Genomic DNA, 17,621 nt, shown 5'->3' on the forward strand with positions numbered 1-17,621 from the left:
ACTAAATAAATATGAAGTTAAAAAATAAACAATTGTTTGAAAAATGTTTATATTAATATTGGTAAAAAATTCAAGGCAAAAGGTAAGTATAGGTTCTGAAATAAGTAACATTGACCTACAAATTAGAGAACATTGAAATTGTTTATTTGTTCATATGATATTTGCATGTATGTAATCAATAAATTTTAAAATCCAAGTTTTGTTTGGTATTTGACAGAATGGCAGTTAAAATTTACTATCAAATATAATAGAGGACGAACAGTAAGTTGATATGAGTTTTTTTTAAATTTTTTTGTTTAATTTTTCTTAATTCCAAGGATAAAGTTTTAAACTCCACTGTTATCCTTTAACCTTTACAATTATTTAAAGAATAAAATCTTAGAAAAAAAGTGAATAAATAATCTATTTAAAGATAGTTTCTTTTGATAACAATTTAAAAAAAAAATTACTACCTAATTATTTTCTTAATACATTTTGTCTAACTTTTGTTCAAACAAGTAAATTTTTTTTTTTTTTTTTCTTTTTTATTTTTTCAATACACCCCAAAAATATTTTTGATAGCATGGAAACAACGATAAACAGAATCTAGAAAAGTAAAATTCAACTATAGGAATATTGTTTAACTCTAGACTTTTTTTTAAGAAAATACAAAAAATATATAGGTAAAATAAAAATTTAATTTTTCGTTTTTTTTTTTCATATTGTTTTAATTTTTAGTGGAGTAACTAAAGCTCATAAAATGATGATCGTTTTTTACTTTGTTTTATTTACTTTGTTTTTTTTTTCATAAATTTAAAGTAAAAAAATTGTTTTAGGGTTTGGTTACTTTAGAAAAAAACCAATTTTCCGTTGTTTTTAACTTTTATTAAGCTAAGATCAAGTATCAAATTATAAACTATAAGGGGTTGAAGAAATTTTCTCACAAGTTAACTAAAACCTAAAATATAAATAATTGGTCAAATTATCATTAATTCAAAATATAGATACACAATTTTTCAAAAGCCAATGTTTATTTTGAAAAAAAAAAAATAATTGCAATATTTAACGGTAACTTTTCAACATTTTTCGTAATACTAGTAAATTTAAATTTATCTATTAAAATTGTGTGTCCTTATTTATTGTTAGTTAAATTAACTAAAGGAAAAGGTCCTTTTAAAAAAAAAATTATGTGAGCAATTCGCACGTGGTTGAAGTGAAACCTTAAAAATCTTTTAAAAAAAATCGAAAAAATATAACTTTTTTTTATTCCATCACTTTTTTTATATGACAACCTACAATAAATTTTATACCATCTGAAAGCTTATTGTTTTAGCTCAAAATATTTATATCGACCATGTCTATACAACATCTACAAAAAGGGCTAGAATTTTTTGAACCCAATTAGTTTTCATAAAAAAAAGCAAAACAATCAATCTCTTTTCTCTTCTAACGCCATTAAATCCATTTTTTAAAAGACAACCTAAAATAAATTGTATATCATTATTATTTCACCTTTTATTTGACGCTTCAATCATACAAAAAAAGTAAGAATTTTGTAAAGCCAACCATGTCGAAATTTCAAACTGAGATTACGGTACTTCCTCTACTGCTGGCTGGTCATCGGCAACAAATCTTCACAGGTATTTTTCAAGTTTTTCAATTAAAGATTATATAATTTGTAGAGCATGAACCGTTATGTGTGATATTAAATGAAAGGTAATATTATCAGCATGTGTATTAAAGTTTAATTCATCTGTTATGTGCTCTAGATGAAAAGATATAACGTGTTTAGAAAAAGAACATCTTTTCACCGTTATCTCAGAATTTTGAATATGAAATTAATTGAAATTTCGCACAATCATAATTTATTTAATTACCTATCTACAGTACAAATTTCATTCATCTATCCATTAAAACAAAAATGTTATAACAAGTTGAATGTTCGTGTCGCGTTTTCGTTTCATCTTGTTTCAAATCACTACGATACTAAAGAAGTTTTCACTTGAAAAATACCGACGTAAAAAAAAAGTTTCAGCAAGATATTGTTAGTGTTGCCTTTTGGCTTGAGCATTTTGCTTTAAAAAGAAGTGGGAAAAATTTTTTCTTTCGATACTTTTATGACTCGCAATTTGAACGATTGCCTTAATTCGAGCAGTTGTAAAATAATTAATAAATAAACCGGCATTTTACTTTAAATCATCTTATCTTCATGAATTTTTTACCTTTTCAGATCGGATATTGAAGATTAACTTTGGGTCAATTTGATACAAAATATAAAGCCATTTTTAACACTTCTTAAAGTTAGTTCGAAAGCTCTTATACACAAATGATAAATCAAGGGGCTCAATTTTTCAATTCTTTTAAATGCTATACAAATTCTCTACACAAAAAGATATCAAAATTAGTTGCACCTGTGAATTTCTCTTCCCACGATAGAAAGAAAATCTGCCATATGAAATATGATTTTTAATTGTGAAATCAATTCCATAAAGTCAAGCGTGTTCAAAACAACAACCAAAACAAAAATTTATCAACCTTCTTCGCCCACAAATTGTTGAAAAAATATTGTTCCTTATTGCACCCAAGACAAGCCAAAGCATCGCAAAATAACAAAAGGACAATGGTGCAGCAATGTGTACTTGTACAGTGTACACATCCCAAAGCCTAAAGCCATTTAACCCAATTATACATTATAATACCAAAGTCTCAAATTACTTCCCGCTAACATATTTTGAAGATTTTTGAAAAGATGTAATCCTTTCTTTATACCAACTTCAACATCGACAAATAAACTGCAACCATCGAAGAAAGGCCAAAGACACACAGCTGTGGACTTAGCTGATGGCTGAAATAGCCACAAAAAAAAAAACCAAAAAAAAAACAACAACAACAAAGTCAGAGTGGACACCAAAAGGCAAAAAGAAGACACTTCAACTTGAATGTTGCTGCGAGGATTTATTGAATATGTTCTTGGAGCCAATTACAAAGTTTGCGCGTTCCGTTGAATTTTTATCGCAAAACCACAGAGAGGCCAGCCTCAGCAGTCTTTCCAACTTCCAACCCAAAGTACTTGCCTTCTATTTCTTCTTCCACATCCATATTCACATCGGAGGAGGTGAAGAAAAGAGACGAAGAAAACAACCAAATAATGGATTCTATATGTGTTCTTGGGCAGACTCTGACATTGGCGCTGCTGCCATGGTCTTCTCTCTCAATTGGGCACACACCAGCAACCAAACCAAACAGTGCAACTTTTCAGTTTAGTCTTGAGTTTTTTAGACTTCAGACCACAGCAAAAGAAATGATGGTCGAATGATATAAATTCCGCTGACGGACAATGGCGAGATCCCTTATGGACGTGGTTCTAGTTAGTCTTTGGCAGAGGCTGACTCAATGGCTAGTGGTAGATGATGGCGATGATTCCATGGATGGACTCACGGAACAAGATACCAAACCAAAGATTACAAGGAAAAAAGTAGAAGAAGCCAAATCCGTGCACTTGTTCAATTTCAAATCAGGTGTTTGCGCCAGAGATTGGTGACGCTGAGTGACGACGGTGTGTTGTTGTGGCTGGCTATTGCCCGTTTGGTATAAACTTTCCTGTGACTTGACTGTTGTGGTGCAGTTTAATCGATGGTGATGATGATTCGAATTTGACAGTATGGAATGGTTCTAATAGGTTCACATAGACTTGATCATTTGATACAATTTGACATGTTTACATTTTTGTACGGCTTTTCATTCCATATATGTACATACTTCATACAACAAACAAACATTTATTTGGGTCGAGATTTTGAATAGGAACCTGAAAGAACTTTCTTAAATAAATACTCTTAGATGCATGTACAAAAATAATTCTTTTTAGGAATCACTAAATTTTCGACTTTCGATTAGAAAAAAAAACACTTTTTTGAACCAATAATCTTAAAAATCTTAGAGAATTTAAAAACAAAAATTGTTAGTCTCATGAAAATAGACAAATAATTTTGATTCAAATTCACTTCAATGGAGGATTTGATTCTTTTTAAAAATATTTTTGGTGGAATGGATGTTATTTTGCAAAATAATTAAATATACCTATTACTTATAGATGGCGCTATACGTATTAAATTTTTTTTTTTAAATAAGTTGTAAAAGAACGAAATTCAAAAAAAAAATTCCTCTACCAAAAAATATATAAAATTTGGTAGGTTTTTGTTTGTATTGCATTTAGACCATATTGCGTAACAGATTTGTAAAATTATTTTGAAACGCTGTAACTAGTATTTACTGTTACGTGTAAAAATTTGGATCATGTATAATATAGCATCTGGTGTCGTATACATTTTGTCTATTTCTAAATTTTTTCATTTTTTACTATATCTAGGAATCTAGGCAGAAAAAAATACATAAGAATGATTGGAAAAAATCAAGTATAATCAAATGGCACCCTAGTATACAGGGTGTCCCAAAAGTTAACGTCGAAACGAAAACGGTAGATAGGGTAGGTGGTGACAGTTATCAGAAAAATAATAAAAAAAAATCGCAGCCATATATTTTGGGAGTTATGGGCATTTGAAAAAAAGTCGAAAAAATGGTCACCCTGTGACGGTTTTTCATGTGCCGTGACTACAAATCTTAATTTTTCTAATTTTTTTCTTTTGTTACGGAATCTTGAATAACCCTGCTATCAAATGCATTCAAAAATTTTAACTCAGCTGCATCAGTTTTAAGGAAAATATTAATTTTTTACCCAACTTAGTACTAAAAAATTTTATATGACTTAAATTCAATAAGCCGTAGTGTAAAAAAAATGCACTACGATGTTTCGGCAAGTTGCCTTAAAAGTTGGTGTGTTCAATTCTCTTTTCAAAATGGTATAACATTGTTGGGAATATTTCATAAATAACCGAGATAAATTTTTTTTTCCTAAGAAATCCGACTTTTTTATGAGGTAAATTTTCCATATTATTCAAATTTGTACCCTTTCAGAACCTTTCAGAATACAAAAACTTAAATAATATGGAAAAATTACCTAAAAAAAAAGTCGGATTTATTAAGAAAAAAATTTTTATCTCGGTTATTTATGAAATATTCCCAACAATGTTATACCATTTTGAAAAGAGAATTGAACACACCAACTTTTAAGGCAACTTGCCGAAACATCGTAGTGCATTTTTTTTACACTACGGCTCATTGAATTAGAGTCATGTAAAATTTTTTAGTACTAAGTTGGGTAAAAAATTAATATTTTCTTTAAAACTGATGCAGCTGAGTTAAAATTTTTGAATGCATTTAATAGCAGGGTTATTCAAGATTCCGTAACAAAAGAAAAAAATTAGAAAAATTAAGATTTGTAGTCACGGCACATGAAAAACCGTCACAGGGTGACCATTTTTTCGACTTTTTTTCAAATGCCCATAACTCCCAAAATATATGGCTACGATTTTTTTTTATTATTTTTCTGATAACTGTCACCACCTACCCTATCTACCGTTTTCGTTTCGACGTTAACTTTTGGGACACCCTGTATACATTAGAGTGGGTCGTTTTTGGGTTTTTTTCTAATTTCAAATCGTAATAGCGCGGACAAGTTGTGAATGGTGAAGACTAAGAAGGGGTTAAAAAATAATCAAAATCGGTTAATATCTTCAATCCGCGCATCGGCTCTAAAGCTTGAAAAAATATTAAAAAAATGGTATTTTTACAAAAAAAAATTTAAAAACCCAAACATCTTTTTTTTTTAATAAAATAGCTTTGGAAAACCTTTGTATTAGCTAAATATTAAGTAGAAAAAAAAATTGTTGAAATTGGGTAAGGACTTCCGGTCGCACATGCGTTTTGAAATTTGTCGAAATATGGCAAAATTCCAATTTTTACGAATTTTTTTTAATTGTTTAGACTATTTGGTAAATTATTATTTTTACCAAATTTGAAGTAAAAATGAAGTTGGCACAATCAGTGAATGCTATGAACTCGTTAAAGATTTGAAAATCTGTCGGTCAAGAGGGATTTGACTATGTATCATTCTCCTCGTCGCACAGTGGTGCTTTATGGCGTCAAAAATCATTTACACGGCCATTTCTTGACGAAAAGTCATGAAATTTGGGACACTGAAGCATATTAGCATGAGAAATACGAAAAATCTTCCAACTTTTATTTTTTCAAAATGGTGGTTCCAAAATGGCGGACAGAATAAGCGTTTATAGAATTTTCTTTTACAAAACTGAATATATAAGCTAGAAATTTAGCTAAATTGATGTCAAAAAGATGTTCGCTCTTGGATTTGTTTAGAACTGTTCATATTCAATGAAAAACAAAATTAAAAAAATTTAAAACAAAGACCAAAACGTGCCAAAGTAGTAAAAAACACTTTTATACCCTTTTTATGCTATTTTTTGGGTTTTTTGATTAAATTAGCCCATTTTTTACATCTTTCATATTTATTTTCACATAAAGTTGATTATTTTGGCGTTATATATTTGGCAACTATGTTTTCATTTCTTTAGCTAATACAAAGGTTTTCCAAAGCTATTTTATTAAAAAAAAGATGTTAGGGTTTTTAAATTTTTTTTGTAAAAATACCATTTTTTTAATATTTTTTCAAGCTTTAGAGCCGATGCGCGGATTGAAGATATTAACCGATTTTGATTATTTTTTAACCCCTTAGTCTTCACCATTCACAACCTTAATATACATATTAAGCAAAACATCGCATTTAGAAAAGGAAACAGGAATATTGTTTTTTTTTTTTTATTTTTTTAGTAAAAAAATGATTTTGTTTATTTTTTTTTAATTTGTTTGTTTTTATTTTTTATTTAATTTTTTTTTTTTTATTTGATTTTTTTTTATTATTTTTTTTTTTATTTTGTTGTTTTTATTTATTTTTTTTTTATTTCGTTATTTTTATTTAATTTTTTTAACTTTTTGTAGGGCATGTTTTGGTTCCGGTGAAAAATTTCGAGGTTTTAATCAAAAATAACAATACGACACGGTGGAGCATATCAAAAATATGATTTTCGAAATACCGTCTATCGGTCTATGATTTTGTGCAGCTGTGCATCTACATATTTGTAAGTACATCTAGCGTCGAAAAAAACAAACAAACAAATTAATACAATTTTTAACTCTCGATTTTTGTACATTCAAAATCAAGAGCGTTCGGCTCAGTGGTGCATTTTATTCTTTTTTATTTTTGTTCTTTTTTTTAATTTATTAATCTTTTTTTTAATTTTTTTTTAAATTTTTTTTAAATTTTTTTTAAACATTTTTTTAATTTTTTAAAAATGTTTTTTTTTTATTTTATTTTTTTTTTATTTTTTTTTCTTGTCTTGATTTTGCTTTTTCTATTTTGTCGTTTTATTGTGTATTATTTTTTCTTTCATTTCTCGTTCCTTAAATATAAACAAATAAATTGCCAAAAGAAATTACTTTGATTTCCACCATATTACGTAAAAGTTTACTTATTCACGAAACAAAGTACCTATAATTTTCTTAACAGAACACGTATAATATCCAAGATAAGAAAAAATTAATAATTTCTACCCCTATGGCTTAATGAGTAAATTTGTAGCAAGATATGTAGTTTACACGAGGCCTAAAATCACGTCGTTGTCGTTTATTTTGTTTTTACTCTTTAGAAGATTCTAACTCAAACTGCGTCAAAAACTGCAATTTTCATAAGAATTTGTTTTTTTTTTTTTTGCAAAAATACAGAAATGATCATTTTCTTGGAAATAAGATAAGTTAATTTACTTTGACAGGAGAAAAAAAAAATAATAAATAAAAATGATTGATGATCTAATTAATGTAAAATTTAAAGAAAACTTTTTTACATTTTGTTAAGTTAATTAATTTTGAAGCGCGTAAAAACAAGGTCGGTTGTAATGTTTTTTTTTTTTTTTTTTTTGTGATGCAATTTTCAATTCATTTTCAAACAGGAAAAGGCAATGGCTTTAGAGGGATGACAGTCATGTAATTTAATCATTTTTTTCTATGCAAATCGTTTTCCATCTTCGGAAATTAGTCGGGGGAAATTTCAAGTGACTAACGAGTGACTTCTACGATGGAGGTAAAATGCTTGCATTGTAGACGTTAGTAGGTGTTAATTATTCTCAAATAGAATTTTAATATTTATGATGATTCTTTTTTGTTTGTAAAATGCAGTTTTCTGACGTTTTCATTCATTCAACATTGTTGGCTAATTAGTTTTGTTATTTTAATTGGATAGTTAAAAACAAAAGGCCATAAACCTTAAGTTCAAGTTCAATGTTTTTTTATGAAAAACAAAAAAGAAGAGCTGAATATTTGGCTCGAAGTATCCAGTAAATTCTTGTGAAGTAAAAATTGTTGCATATTTACTAGGGTGGGTAAAAAATAAACCGAATTTTTAGTAATTTTCCAAAAATTTGGATCTCGAATATCTTTTAAACGGTTAGATAAACGAAAAAAGTGTACAAGGCCTTTTTTGTAAACCCTTCAATTTCCTACAAGAATATGTTAAGAGAAATGAGAAAAAGTCGATTGATAAAAAATGATTTTTTTAAATATGAGATTGATGTAAAAATGGAAAACTTCGAAGCGGAGGATCTTCCCATTTTTAATAAGAACTCATATTTGGTGAATATGTACAAGAAATGTCTAGAAATCGATTTTTAGAGTATAAAATAAAAACAAATATATTCGATTTTTTTTTAACCCACCCTAATATTTACGCAGTGGAGATTCGCAGAAAGTTTTGTTTAGTTTTTTGTTTTCAAAAATCTTTTGCATTTTCCCAACAATGCCGTTAACTCAAATTGAAATTAACATTTTAAAAAATTAATTTTCATAAATTTAAAAAAATTATAAAAAAAAACTATTTCAAAAATGTATACAATCGACAAAACTGCTTAAAAATTTGTTGAGTGTTAAATAAATTAAAAAAATAATATGCTCCCTAATGCAAAAAGAATCAAACATTAAGAAGACAACACATATCGCCAGACAAAATCAATTTGACAGTTTTACCAAGAGTTCATTGACTTTTGAAGGCCGTTCGTATAAGTTCCCAAGATTCATGACCATTACCAGATCAGATTATTAATTTTTACCATTTTTGTCATACCTCCAAGTTATTTTTTGTTTGTTTTTCATAACATCCTCGAATTAAAACTTCACGTTCCTCAATAGTTAATTTAAATAATTTGGCAATTTTCATTTTTTTTTGTTGTTTGTTGCTTCCGAAATGGTCAATATGAGCTCAAAGATCAAAAATGTATATAATTTTTGTTTTACCGACAATATGTCACCGAACTGTTGTCCAAATGACTATAATATTCAAATGGAAGAGAAGTTTTACAGGAGTGTTCTGGTGGTCAAAACACGACATGACAAAAGAACATGCAACTTCAGGGCTGCTTCATTGGTTTACCCTTTTAATGTCATTAGCCCGTTGTTCGTTTAGTTGGGTCGCTATTTATCGATTCATTTCAAGCAACGAGGTTGATATTAATCGAAATTCCGAATACTGTCTTGTTTTTCCTCATAATTTGCTTACTCACTTGCTGCTGCCTTGTATGTTCTAACAATTGTGTATCGGGACTTTTTTGTATTGTTTTGAAATACCCACTTTGGAGGGGTTGTAGATAACAAGAACGCACTTTTAGAGGACGCATAAGTTTATTTTTACAAAGCCGATAAGACTAAGGTAGCAGCTTGAGAATGATGAGGAAGGTGTGGCTAACCAAATAAATGGTATTGCTAGTCTCACTGGCGACCTCAAGGTAGCGGAAAATTTCATACATTACAAACGAAAAAAAAATTCCAAACAACATAGGAAGGAAGTAAATATTGCGCTTTTGCCGCGCACAAAACGTTTCCATCGGACAAGCTGGAGAGCATCTTAATTAGGTGTTTTCTGCTGCTGCGTTGAAATGAAGCTCGTTTAGTTGTCGATTTTTATTGCCAATTGAGTGCTGATGTGTATAATTTGAACGTGCGGTCGGAATGAGGTGGTTATAGCTTATTCTGAGCATAAGAAGCAATAAAAGTACAGTCATATGCCAATAGAAGAGTGGGAAAAAGGGGGAGGTAATAATTGTTGTTGTTTAGCATTTAAGCTGACTAAAAATACCTATTAACTATGCTGGACATTGTTTTGCGCATCGATATAGCTTTTTTTTACCGAAGGTCAAAGATTCTTATTGATAACGCAATGTGTTGTGCAGTTTTTTTGATTTTGATTTTTATGAGTTACATTATTATTGTTATCAGAAGTCGGCGGTAGTTGGTGTAAAAAACGGAACTTTCTAGGTTGTTTGAATAGGTTACTAAAACCTTAGGGTTTAATGGCTTTCCGAGTTATTTTTTTTACGATCTTAACCTTCTTATCTTGTAATCTAGCGGCTTCTAAGGACAGGTGTAGTACAAATAAAGGTTAATGTGCTATATGATATGATTTGGATTTTTGTTATGATAAAAGATAACGGAAAAGTTCTGTAGTTCTATACGTCAAGGTTTGTTTTTTTTGTTTTGGAACTGATGACAAATGTTTTTGTTTATATTTGAGGTCGCTATTAGGTTCCTGATGTGAACACTGTCAAAATATATTTGTCATTGGAAATAATTTTTGAAAAAAAAAAAAAAACAAACTATACTTCCTCAACTTTAGGAAGGATTTGTTTTTAAAGATTATTGACTTTGGCTTTTAAGATTTCGACACAATCACCATCATTGGAAAGCTAATGCCTTGGCAAAATTTGTGAAATCAAATTAATTTCGTGAGATTATTTTAAGCCAGTTTAAACTGGTAATGAATTACGAGTAATTGATAGACTTATAAAAATTCAAATTCACAAAGAGTCTAAAAAAATCGTTTAGTAGTTTTATTTTACGATCAATAAAACCTACAAATTGATGCGATAATCTACGAATATTTTCGCAAATAGTTTCATTTATTTTTTTAACAAAGGTTGTGACGAATCGTTAGTTATAATTCGTTAGTTAAAGAAGTTTAACTTTAAAGTATAATTGAATCGTCAGTTGTGAGAACGGAATAAGTCCATTTTGCAAAAGTTTTGGGAAAACGCAAAAAACTGAATAGCGTCTATATTTTACTTTTTTGAGATGCAAGACCTATATAGATAATATGAAGATCCCGTGGATTTGAGTGGAATGAGATAAAAATTGTGTTTGTAGCCAGTTCTGGTAGCCAGGTATAACGGTTTGAAAACGTTGGACTCATTCCGTTCTTGAAACTTACGGTTTGAAATTTCACCCAAAAGCCAAATTTTGAATGAAATAAACATATAATTTATTTAAAACAAAAGTTTTAATGATAGCAATCGATTAATAACACTGCACAACAAGGTTTTGGATGAATAAACTATACAATACTTTTCCAAGTGTTTTTGGTGTGCTGAACTCGAATCCGGTTTCAGAAATTTTCTATCAGCTCTAGTTTTTGAAATATTGCCATTAGAAAATGCAAAAACACGTTTTTTGGCTGATAGCACTGATCAAAAAAATTTGACTATTTTTATTATGAATAAACCAAAGTATACTTTTCCAATAGTTTTTGGTATGCTTAACTCGAATATGAAGTCAGAAATATTCTATCAAACTTAGTTCTTGAAATATTGCCGTAAGAATTTGCGAAAAAAGCGTGTTTTGGCTGTTTTTGAGGTTATGCTATGATGTGAGGTACCTTATTTCAGAACAATATTTAACGGTTTCTATAAGAACTGTTTTCCTTCCTTGAACATCTGTTTAAATCTCTCCGATATCTGTTTTAATATCCGAGATATCTTACGTGTTTTGGCTTATTTTATCAATAACGTTATTTCAAACTGCAGTAACTTCAAATTAAAATATCTCGGATTATAAAAAAGATATCGCAAAGATTTAAACAGATTTTTAAAGAAGAAAAGCAATTCTTTATACAAATCTTCAAAAAGAGTTATGAAAAAAATTCCCTCACAATGCAGCATAACTTCAGAATCAGGTGTTTTTGCATTTTCTAACGGTAATATTTTAAAAACGGGAGCTGATAGAATATTTCTGGATTCGGATTCGAGCTCAGCACATCAAAAACCTTTGGAAAAGTATTGTTTGGTTTATTCATCATACAAAAACTTTAATTTTGTTGTGCAGTGTAATTGATAGAGTTTGAGTAATCAAAGTAAAAAATTGTTATACATAGTAAAACAAAAATTTTTGTTGTGGTCTATTTTTTACTTAAGTAAAACAATAAATGGAAAAATAAAGATAGGTTCCTTCATTCTTCGGTTAATTTTCAATGAAAAAACTTTTTCAGTCCAGCATTTTGAAGGAAAGTTTATCTTCTGTATTTATTAAGTGCAATATATAGTAGGGTGGGTCAAAAAAATCGAAAATTTTTTTTTTTGATTTGGTACTCCGAAAAATCGATTGCTAGACCCCTCTAGAACATACACACCAAATATGAGCTCTTTATATTAATGGGAAGGTCCTCCGCTTTGCAATTTTCCATTTTTACATCAAGCTTCTACTAAAAAAAAAATAATTTTTTTATTAATTGACTTTTTAGCAAATTTCTTTTCATATTCTTGTAGGAAATTGAACGCTCTACAAAAAAGGCCTCTAACACTTTTTTTGTTTATCTAACCGTTGAATAGATATTTGAGGTCCAAAAATCGAGAAAATCTTTAAAAATTCGTTTTTTGTTCTTAATTTTGTAACAAATTGAAAAATTATAATGATCAAACGCGCAAGACATATTCTTGTTGAAAATTTATTGCTCCACAAAAAAGGTCTTATTAACTTTTTTCATTAATCTAACCATTTTAAAGATATTCGAGGTCAAAGTTAAAAAAAAAATATAAAAACATTTTATATTTTTAAAAAATTTCTAATTCACTGAAACTTCATTATTTTCAAATTAGCAAAATATATTCTTGTAGGGGCTTAAACGTTCTACAAAAAATTGCTTAGAATGAAATTGATTGCTTTAACCGTTTAGAAGATATTCGTATCCAAACCAATGCTCACTGATTTCAATAGTTTTCTTATGACCCGTATGCATTGCGATTTGGATACGAATATCTTCTAAACGGTTAAAGGAATCAATTTCATTCTAAGCAATTTTTTGTAGAACGTTTAAGCCCCTACAAGAATATATTTTGCTAATTTAAAAATAATGAAGTTTCAGTGAATTAGAAATTTTTTAAAAATATAAAATGGTTTCATATTTTTTTTTAACTTTGACCTCGAATATCTTTAGAATGGTTAGATTAATGAAAAAAGTTAATAAGACCTTTTTTGTGGAGCAATAAATTTTCAACAAGAATATGTCTTGCGCGTTTGATCATTATAATTTTTTAATTTGTTACAAAATTAAGAACAAAAAACGAATTTTTAAAGATTTTCTCGATTTTTGGACCTCAAATATCTATCTATTCAACGGTTAGATAAACAAAAAAAGTGTTTGAGGCCTTTTTTGTAGAGCGTTCAATTTCCTACAAGAATATGAAAAGAAATTTGCTAAAAAGTCAATTAATAAAAAAATTATTTTTTTTTAGTAGAAGCTTGATGTAAAAATGGAAAATTGCAAAGCGGAGGACCTTCCCATTAATATAAAGAGCTCATATTTGGTGCGTATATTCTAGAGGGGTCTAGCAATCGATTTTTCGGAGTACCAAATCAAAAAAAAAATTTTCGATTTTTTTGACCCACCCTAATATATAGGTATGACTATCTCAGTCCGTTAAAAAAGTAAAAAAAATCTCAAAAAAATTGATTTTCTTGACTTTTTTCCTGTTTTTTGGCCTGTTTTGGTATGGAGTTTTTGTTTCCAATTTTTTAAAAACATTTTTCCGATATTAAATTTGATTCTCTACAACAAGTTTTAAAATCAATTTATAAAAATTATGCTTTGTTTACGAGATATATTGAAAAAAAAAAACAAAAAGGGGGCTATCTTCAATTTCCATAGCACTCCGCTGTATTATCTTCTCTTATAACCCATTCAATGTTTTTTTGCAATTAAAACCCGTGAACGTCTTAGTTAAGACATAATTAATATCCTGTAATCCTGGATTTATTCTGTTCTTCAAACTTATAAAATTTTTCAATCCCTGTTTTTATCAACTTGAAAGATGTGTCTACGCCTAAAGATGAAATTTGTATCAAAAAGTCAATTTCGAAAAAAAGTGGACTCAATCCGTTCTCACAACTGACGATTCAATTGTTGATGCACTGTTCAAAATCCTGTCGTTAGAATTGTTTGGGTTATTATAAGGTAACGTTTACGTTGTTTACATTTTTAATATAGTTTGATTTAAATTTAATATTATTATTAATTTCATTTCTTAATCAGAGTAACTTCAGTACCTATTTATAATAGACCCCATATATTAAAGCTCTTCATTTCCTTCTAGAACATATACCATTGTACTTGATCATTTCGTTAAATTTCGAACGAAAATTTGGATTTTTAACAAAATGCAGAAATATTGTTTTTTTAGAATTTACTATATTTAGGCAACGAAGAGTCATTAAGAAAAACTAAAGTAGTGTCAAAACAACTAGATTTATCTGGTAAATCTAATAATGCTAAGATATGGCCTTTCTAAACAAACTGAAAGTTTTTAAATTTAGTTCATAATTTTGGGTCAAAAGTACCTAAATGTTTTTTTTTTTTAATTAAAACTGGTAAAGCGAAATTAATTTTCTAAGAATAATTCGTTTTTCTTTTATTATCAATTAGTAAAAGAAATTAATTGTGAAAGGGTATTTTTGTAAGGTTTTTCATGCTGGAAAAAGACAGACCCTATGCATAATATAACTCGAATAACTTTGTATTCTATATTTGATAAAGCAATATCTTGAGAAATTGCCCATTAGGCCCTTAAATCATTCATTTATAATAGTCAACCGATTACAGATTGATGTGTTTTTAAAATTTGATTTCTTCTGTAATAACAAATTTTTAGAAAAAAAGATTTTTTTTAATCTTACGTAGTATTTTGTAATCTTTAATTGATATTTTTTTAGAAACAAAAAAAAAAAATTACCAGAAAAATAAAAATGTATAGTTTTTTTTCACCTAATGTTAGTGTGACACCAGACACCACTCTTAAATTTTGGGAATTTATTTTTTCACTAATTAAAATTATACCAAATTTTGCATTTATGTTGAAAGTTTCTTAGAATATTGAAGCTTTGTATGTAAAAATTCATGAAAGAATATTTTTAATTAATTTTAAATAAACTAAAAACAAAAAAATAATAACATAAAATCTGATTTTTAAATTATAAAAAAGTCTTTTTGAAAAGTTTCGACGAAGTATGTCATTTAATTTTTTGTGAAACAAAGAAAGAAGATTTTAAGAAAAATGTTCGATCCGTTTAAAAAAAATCAACTTTTATAAATAAAAACGTTTCAAACAAAAATTTGTTAGCTATTTATGAGAAATTATTAATTGACACATATAAACCAAAAAAAATGGGTTTCAAAAAAAAAAAAATTAATCCGAAAATATTTTTTTTTTATTTTTTCTTATATTTAAAATTAAGGTTACTAAAAGGTTTTAAAAAAATTGTCAAAAACCCTGACAGACAACAAGTCATTCCTTTTTGACATTTTAACAGTACCTACCTTCACAATTAAATATTTTCTTAAGGAAGTACGGCGGCGTTTTTGGATTAAATATGAACATTTTTTTTAACTGGGCCTGGTTCTGTTGACACATTCGTTTCACTATCTACTTTAATAAAAATAACCCTTTACTTCCCAAAAAAAAAAAAAATCAATTTTTTAGTAGGTAAGTTTATGAAATTTTTTTTTTAGAGCTTATTACTGTTTCCATTTAGAGTTAATGAGGGCCTTTAAATTATATTTCTTACTTACATCGTTTGATCGGATCTTTCATACAAAAATTTGAAAACAAAAAAATATCCCATTTTTATTCCTTAAAAGCACATACATACCTAGATTATTTTTTCTAAGCCAGTTTTTGATACTCTTTTTCAAACGTTCTTAAAACCGCTTGCCTACCCCATTTTTTCATCTATCTATGCATGCAGGAAACTAAAATGTTTCAATTTCCATCGACACACATCACATTGTATATATATTTCTAAAATGTTTCAATTTCCATCGACACACATCACATTGTATATATATTTCTATAGTACTATCAATCCATGAAAATACTTTAGCGACATCTTTTGGTAGATCTGCACTTCAATTTTCTGCATAAGGTTCAAACATAAAATAAACTAGCGATCCCAGCGGTGGCGACGCAAAACAGAAAATTCTACTTCATGAGAGTACTATAAGAATATATATACAATGCACATCATATCAAAAGCTTCCCCTTTTTTAACCCTCCTAGTGAACAATATATTCAACTCATCTTCTCCCCTAATTTAACCATTTCCACTTCGATGAAAATAAAAAATAAAAAAAAACAAAACCATTAAATCACTTGCAATTTCACTGACCTATAAAAACAATTTTCTATTTTTTTATCAAAAGCTATTTATTTCCACAAACTGTCCAAAAAACGAGGAAACCATTAATTTTTCAATGCCAGAAATTGCTTAGCCAATATTTTTGGCTCTTTAAAAAAAATGTTGTGCAGTTAAAAAAGTCAGTTTCAGTTGCCAGAAGAAGATTTATCCCATCATCATCATTATTATTATTATCATCATTAAAGCACAGTAGAAAACCTCATCGATTTTAGTATTCAATCTATGATGTTGATTGGTTAGTCTTTTTTAAGTGGGTCACTGCTGTAAGTTGCAACAAATTCAAAACAACTATAAGATACACTTTATCTTTTTCCAACATAACTTACACAAATTTATTTTAATGAAGCTTTTCCTCCTAAATTTGGCAAAATATCAAATAAAATCAATTTCCCTTTTTTTTTTTTGATGAAATTTTAAGTAAATCTTTTATGTCTATGCGCCTGCATTGTGTTCACGTAACAAATTTCTGACAAAAAAAAAAAAAACATAATTTTCAAATCATAACGAACTGTTATACAGAGAAGATGGCAGACAATGGCAGCAGCAGTGACTGAGACTAGGTCAGTAATTAAAGATGGCATACTTTTAGGCAACGAATTTTGTATGCTGTTAGCAAATATAACAACCTCACGTGTATATTCAAACTGATAGAGGTGGTGTTTTGTGTAATAAAAAAGGGAAATTTTCTTTTTTTTGTTTAAAAGAAAATGTTTTACACTTACGGTTCAGCTTCTATTGACTTCAATTTGGCAACATAATTTGATGGGATGTATCCTTCTTGTCGAGTCTTCTTGCTGCGTGCCAGCCACCAGTCGCCCTGTAAATTAAAACAAAAAAAAAGAATTTAATTTGATTCATTTTAAGTAGTTCAAGAGAGGGAAAAGATATAAAAGTATCTATGCAGAATGACGTAAAAAAAGATATAATTATTTCTATGGCAAGTTTTGGAGTCTTCATTGAATGTAGTAGGTAACCATTTTATTACAAGAGAAAGTAAAATGATTTTTTTAATTTGTTAACGTTTTTCTTTCATTTCAAAAAGTTTTCGCTTAGATGAAATGTAAGGAAAACTTTTTGGTAAATTGACTTTTTTGTTTGGACGAAAATTGACAAAATTATGGTTTATGCAGATTCTTTCTTTTTTCGAAATATCCAGTATAAAGAAA

General features: G+C 28.3%; 1 protein-coding gene across 1 annotated transcript in view; it reads right to left on the reverse strand.

Moving 5' to 3' along the window:
* Positions 1–17,621, reverse strand: part of LOC129907371 (tyrosine-protein kinase Src42A-like) — a 68,488-nt gene that overhangs the window by 19,156 nt on the left and 31,711 nt on the right. The window contains exon 2 of the mRNA XM_055983532.1: positions 17,178–17,272. Within this exon, the coding sequence (XP_055839507.1) occupies positions 17,178–17,272 (95 nt within the window). The remainder of the gene's footprint in view (positions 1–17,177; positions 17,273–17,621) is intronic.

Source organism: Episyrphus balteatus, chromosome 1 (assembly GCF_945859705.1).
Source record: "Episyrphus balteatus chromosome 1, idEpiBalt1.1, whole genome shotgun sequence".
NCBI lineage: Eukaryota > Metazoa > Arthropoda > Insecta > Diptera > Syrphidae > Episyrphus > Episyrphus balteatus.